The sequence below is a fragment of the Rutidosis leptorrhynchoides genome, chromosome 9, assembly GCF_046630445.1.
Source record: "Rutidosis leptorrhynchoides isolate AG116_Rl617_1_P2 chromosome 9, CSIRO_AGI_Rlap_v1, whole genome shotgun sequence".
In the NCBI taxonomy this organism is placed as follows: Eukaryota; Viridiplantae; Streptophyta; class Magnoliopsida; order Asterales; family Asteraceae; genus Rutidosis; species Rutidosis leptorrhynchoides.
The window spans coordinates 88,499,557-88,505,123 of NC_092341.1; the positions used below are offsets into that span (position 1 = coordinate 88,499,557).

Below are 5,567 nucleotides of genomic sequence, written 5' to 3' on the forward strand. Positions count from 1 at the left end.
TATTGTGTAAACGTGACCGCCTAGACAATAGCTCGTTGTATTAAATAGATACATTTTTCTTTTTCATTTTTCGAAAAACAAAAACTTACATAGAAATAATGAACTCTCAAATTCATCAAAGAAATAAGGAACACTCAAATTGATCAAAGCCCACTAACATACATCTAAGTTAAGCAATAAGCTAAGGCCAATCTAAACAAATCAACCGAACAAGGGAAGAGCAAACCAAATCGAACCAAACCACAAAGCACTTAAAAAGCTAAAAGCAAACAAACGTTAACATAAGACATAAAGAAGAAAGGACTAAACAATCGTCCAAACCAAAACAAATGTCAACGAACCACGAAAAATGGACAATACAAAGGAGAAAACACCAAGCAAACCAAACAAATCACATGCCATCGACGTTGAACCTCTTCAAGTTGGCCCCGTACACCTTCTTTTTCTTATTCGGCTTGACTTTAAGCTCTTAGTTAATCAACTTAGTTTCGAATTTATACTCCTCAAAATTCATCATGACTGCATTGGAAAAACTCAAAAAAGAACCCGCAATCGTCGTACCTCCACCTCTACCCATGGATGAACATGCATCTGAACCACTAAGCGAACCATCCGTGCCGAGCATGCCAGCCGGACCAAGCCCTCATCGTCTTCATCTTAATCATGTAAAGCGAACCGCCCATTCCGAGCATGCCAGCGGGGACCAAACCCTCATTGTCTCCGTCTTGATCACGCAACACAAAAGAATCACTCGTATCAAATGTCTTCAAAGATTAATAGGTAATACTCGATCAATCATAGGTTTTTACTATTGGCTTTTTAATGTTTTGTTTTCAAATTTGAAATTGAATACTTTTATTTGTGTTATATAATAGTTGATGAAAATGATATGAATGAATTGCTTTTTAATTGTGTTTTTATTAACATAACTTTTATCAAGTACTCCGTATTATATAAGACACATTTTTTTCTTTACAATTTAACTAAAAAAGAAAGACTTAAAAGTCAATATGGGACATATGGAGTTAGTAAATTATTACTCCAATATTGTTGCTCCCATTTAAGTGAAAATCAGATTACATGACCACTTTCAACCATCATGCCATTTTTTCTTATGACAGACTGTGATATCACCATCTACTTAAAACTTCCTCCTAGGAGATAATGAAGACCATATCACCGTCAACCATGCATATTTCCTCAAAATTTGGACTCACGATATTTAATTAAATAAACTTATGTATATGTATAAGTATTAAAGCTAAATTTACAAACTATTTTGTACCCCCCGTCTTGATAAATGCTTAAAAAGCATGAAGAGGATGACGGCAACCGAGGACATTCCACTGTGCTATTGGTGTCCTTGGAGGACATGAGTGAGGGCGAATTGAGGCCGATGTTGTTGGCACTACTCTGAATCTACTACCACCCATGACACAATTTCCTTCAAAGACACAGACTATCACATTAATGTCACGTCAATATTTTCTCACATGATAGAATGTGGACAACATCACTGTCATCCATGACATACTTTGGTTGTGGTTGATTTCTATCGTACTTCGTGTGTCAGTTGTAAATATATCGAACAAGGATTTGCAAAGTTGTGCAAAGGCGCGGGTGATGAAGATGCTGCAGTTATCTTCTTAAAGCATAATGTGAGTTCTGTTCGTATGACATACTTGATCAGTTGATCTGATATTCTAATCATAAGTACCAAAAGTTTGACTTATGAAAGTCAAACAAACGACTATAAAACTTTGACTTATAAAAGTAGAAAACTACTACTATAAAACTTTGACTTACAATTGTAAAAACTACTACTATAAAACTTTGAATTATGAAAGTAAGAAACTACTTTAAACTTTGACTTGTGAAAGTCAAACAAACCAAAGGAGTCCATAATTCACTACCATCTGTATAAATTCTTTATACAACCTAATTTGGAAATTTTTGTTGTTTTTTTTTTTTTTTTTGAATGGCGATTTGTTTGGCATCAGTAGATCATTTCTTTCAACGATCCTCATCAATTGCATTTAACACACACGTTCGGGCGGAAAGCCGAATCCGATCGACGGTACCCGGGAACACATCCATTCGGGCAGTGGTTCTGGGTAGGGGTCCGTGAACGAATCCGGTAAAACCTTCCTATAGGGTCAATATATACCACCATTATTGGTGTTCAATTGGTTTAAAGAAAATCATGTCATCCTTAAGGATTGAACTCATGACCTCTCCCTATCCCATGACACAAAGTACATGGGGAGAACCGTTGGACTATGACCGCAAGTTCAAAAAATTTCCTTAAGGAAATTTTGTTGTCTTGTGATACATTTTGTTTCTAAGGGTGTGTTTGGCGCGTAGCTTATTGGAGCTTATGGAAGCTTATGAGAGCTTGAGCTTATGATTTTAATAAGCTCCAAGTCATAAGCTTTGTTTGGTAGACAAGAAAAGTAGAGCTTATGAAAATCATAAGCTCTGAAAAAATAAGCTACTTGTAGACTACAAGTAGCTTATTTTTGTAGTAGCTTATGAAAAAAAGTAGAGCTTATGAACTGAAAAATAAGCTCCAGCTAGTTTACCAAACATTTATAAAAAATAATAAGCTCCAGCTACCACCTTCAAAAATAAGCTCCAGCTCTAGCTCCTGCTCATAAGCTCCAGCTCGAGCAATAAGCTCCAGCTCCAGCTACTTTCGTCCAAACACACCCTAAGACCGTTTTGGAAACGATCATTAAGTTCAGATTCATGATGCAGGTGATTAATGAATATGATGATCAATCAGATATAGCAGAACGACTTCGCATAAAGGTATGAATCTTAATATTGTTTATTTGAACTATGAACCTAAAGAAACTGTAAGGTGATTCTGTTTACTGGTTGACCCAAAATATTATGTTAATTTGCTTTTGTTTATGCTGATATTGCTTTTCAAAATAAATAAATAAATAATTATGCTGATATTGAGTTTATAGTGATATAATACAGTCAGTGCCTCTGTTTCACTTCTATAAAAATGGGATGCTATTGGAAGCTTTTGCGACCAAAGACAAGGTACGGATTAAATCAACGATAGAGAAATACACGATGCCTTTTCCGACTGCTGCTCAAAATGCATAAGCCATTTTGGTAATGTGAACGTTTTCGTATGCAGATTATAGTTAGATATACGACAGAGCATGGCGCTATAAATAATTCAATCCATGCTGCATTGTAACACATAGCTAACTGTATTTCATTTGTTAAAAAGTATACTATATATACTTTATCATTCATTCTAGTTCTAGTGATTATTTATTTTGGGATGGAATAGAAAATGAAGTCTATAAAAAATCATATACATTTACATTTCACATTGATCAAATAGAGAATAACTGTGAAAATGAATTCTACAATGAGATTTTTAGACAAACTGAAATAATACCCAAACAATGATGAGATCAATTAGTCTATATGTTTACAGAAGCAATTTTCAGTTCTTTCGGTTGGTAACTTGAACCCCTGGCCCATAAATTAAACGACAACGCTCTTGAAAAGAACCAACTAGTCGAGATGCCACCTCCTTAAGGAACACAGATGCCATCTATATAAAAACACAACCATTTTATATTATAATATTCGATTAAAAATCTTAATACAACAAAATTAATTTCTTTTATAGGAGAAGCTAGGGGATAGTGAAAAGGAACAAACTTTACATGTTTCTGTTCATACCCATTTCAACAGGTGAACATAAAAAGCATCTATCAGGGCAAAAAAAAAAAAAAAAAAAAAAAAAAAAAAAAAAAATGAAGGCTGTAATATTCTAACACGATATAATACCTGTGAATATAATGATGAACGGAACTTGAAATCCACGAGGAACTGAAGGTCACATGTCCCCGGAACAGGTCCGGGGTGAAACTCCCAAATGTTTATCAAATGATCGAAAAGGTTACTTTGGGAGGATGATGTCTGAAAATGAAACAAAAAAGTAGATAGTTAATACATAGGTTAATAATCTAAGGTACCACAATATGCATTAAACGCTATGAAGAAGAAAAAGGTTGGTGAAACTTGCTGCCCTTTATCAATTTGGGTTTGATCAGTTTGACATGAGATACATAGCTTTCAACAAGAAACTTGAAACCAATTTCCAGCTCAGCATCAAAAGAACCATCTGAATGACGAGTTATTATGTCCGATCGTCGACACCAAGGAAGAAATTCCTGATACATGTCAACACCAGCAACTACTGCATACATCTGCTCCTGGGAATACCTAAAATCATAATTCAATCAATAGCAAATTAGTGCTTTTCAAAAAAAAAAAATCAATAGCAAATTAGATACTGATAATGACAATCAGACCAGCATTAAATAGTCATTAGTTTCCGAGTTGGCATTTTTTGACGCCCCTGACGCCTGTTAAGAGGAGTCAAAAGTGACGATGGTGGGCGTTAGTTTTGTTCCCAATGGAAAAAAGGAGGCATCGGTTTTCTATTAACCAATTAAACCAGGACACTTCATTTATACTTTATTTATTTATTTATTTATATATATTCACCCAATTTCTAATCATATTATAACATATCACCCGAAATCTTTCACTCAAATTTAACACACAAAATTGACACTCACCTTAACACAAATTTCAAAATTTGACACAGCCTCATCATAGTCAAAATCTTCTCTCTCATCAAAAAAAAAAAAAAAAATACTATTTGACGGGTGGTCTAAGTTATTGGTATCACATGTATATGATCTGTTATAGATTCTGACATCGATAATTGGAATTTAGCACGTATAACAAACTTTAAGTTAAATACATACAACAAAATTTGAATAAGGTTTGATAATACTTTGAAATACTTAATTCATAAATATTACCCCATAATAAACCTCTCCTCATGAACTTTTGCCAAGCCATTACTTCCTTCATCTCCATCGCCACAACCAAGAAATCCCCTTCTTTGAACGACACTATTCAATGTCGTGTTTTGCAAATACAACTTCGGTTGACAAGATCGAGGTAATGGTCCAACATTTGCAACGCTTCTAAACCATCGACTCTGAACATAACTTTCAATTTCTTGATTGTTCCGTAAACATCTGGTTACCTGTCTACGGCCATTCGTGAACATAAACAACCACCCAACCGCCTTTGAAGTTGACACCAACGACGACATTTTGGAACAGATATATCAACACTGCAGGTGCAACATTGCGTACACATCCATTATTTCACATTCACATTAGCTCGTAAAATGTATTTTGGTTTTCGTGTATCGTTCAAATGAATATCATCAAAATGTAACATTGCCCAAAACAACATGTATTCAAATGAAAATGCGTACATACATAAAGTTTTTTTTTTTAAAACAGAAATTAACTTAATTGTATTAAGAGAAATAAGAAAACAAGAACCTGTTAATTAAAATGTAATTAGAAATTGAGATTTTGGGTAGCGATCGAATTCAGTATTCTCCTTGAATTGTGCCACCGTGTAGCATTGATGATGTACCGTTAAAATCAATGCCCACGGAGGAGCAGCATTAATCGATAGATTAATCAAGTTATTATATTGCT

The 5,567-nt window shown here is 34.4% G+C and overlaps 1 protein-coding gene across 1 annotated transcript; it reads right to left on the reverse strand.

Moving 5' to 3' along the window:
- Window positions 1–3,472: 3,472 nt before the first annotated feature.
- LOC139868230 (uncharacterized) lies at window positions 3,473–5,167 on the reverse strand. The gene is made up of 4 exons (XM_071856561.1): window positions 4,869–5,167; window positions 4,067–4,260; window positions 3,823–3,956; window positions 3,473–3,583 (listed from the first exon to the last, which is right to left on the reverse strand). The coding sequence occupies exons 1-4, from the start codon at window positions 5,165–5,167 to the stop codon at window positions 3,473–3,475; spliced, it is 738 nt and encodes a 245-aa protein (XP_071712662.1).
- Window positions 5,168–5,567: the final 400 nt, after the last annotated feature.

Excerpts from the sequence above, each read along its gene's own strand:
- LOC139868230 (XM_071856561.1), bottom strand. The coding sequence starts at position 5,167 with ATGTCGTCGTTGGTGTCAACTTCAAAGGCGGTTGGGTGGTTGTTTATG. Across the intron at positions 3,957-4,066 it reads GATCAAACCCAAATTGATAA|AGACATCATCCTCCCAAAGT; the intron begins AGGGCAGCAAGT and ends TGTTTCATTTTC. Across the intron at positions 3,584-3,822 it reads GTTCATCATTATATTCACAG|ATGGCATCTGTGTTCCTTAA; the intron begins GTATTATATCGT and ends GTTTTTATATAG.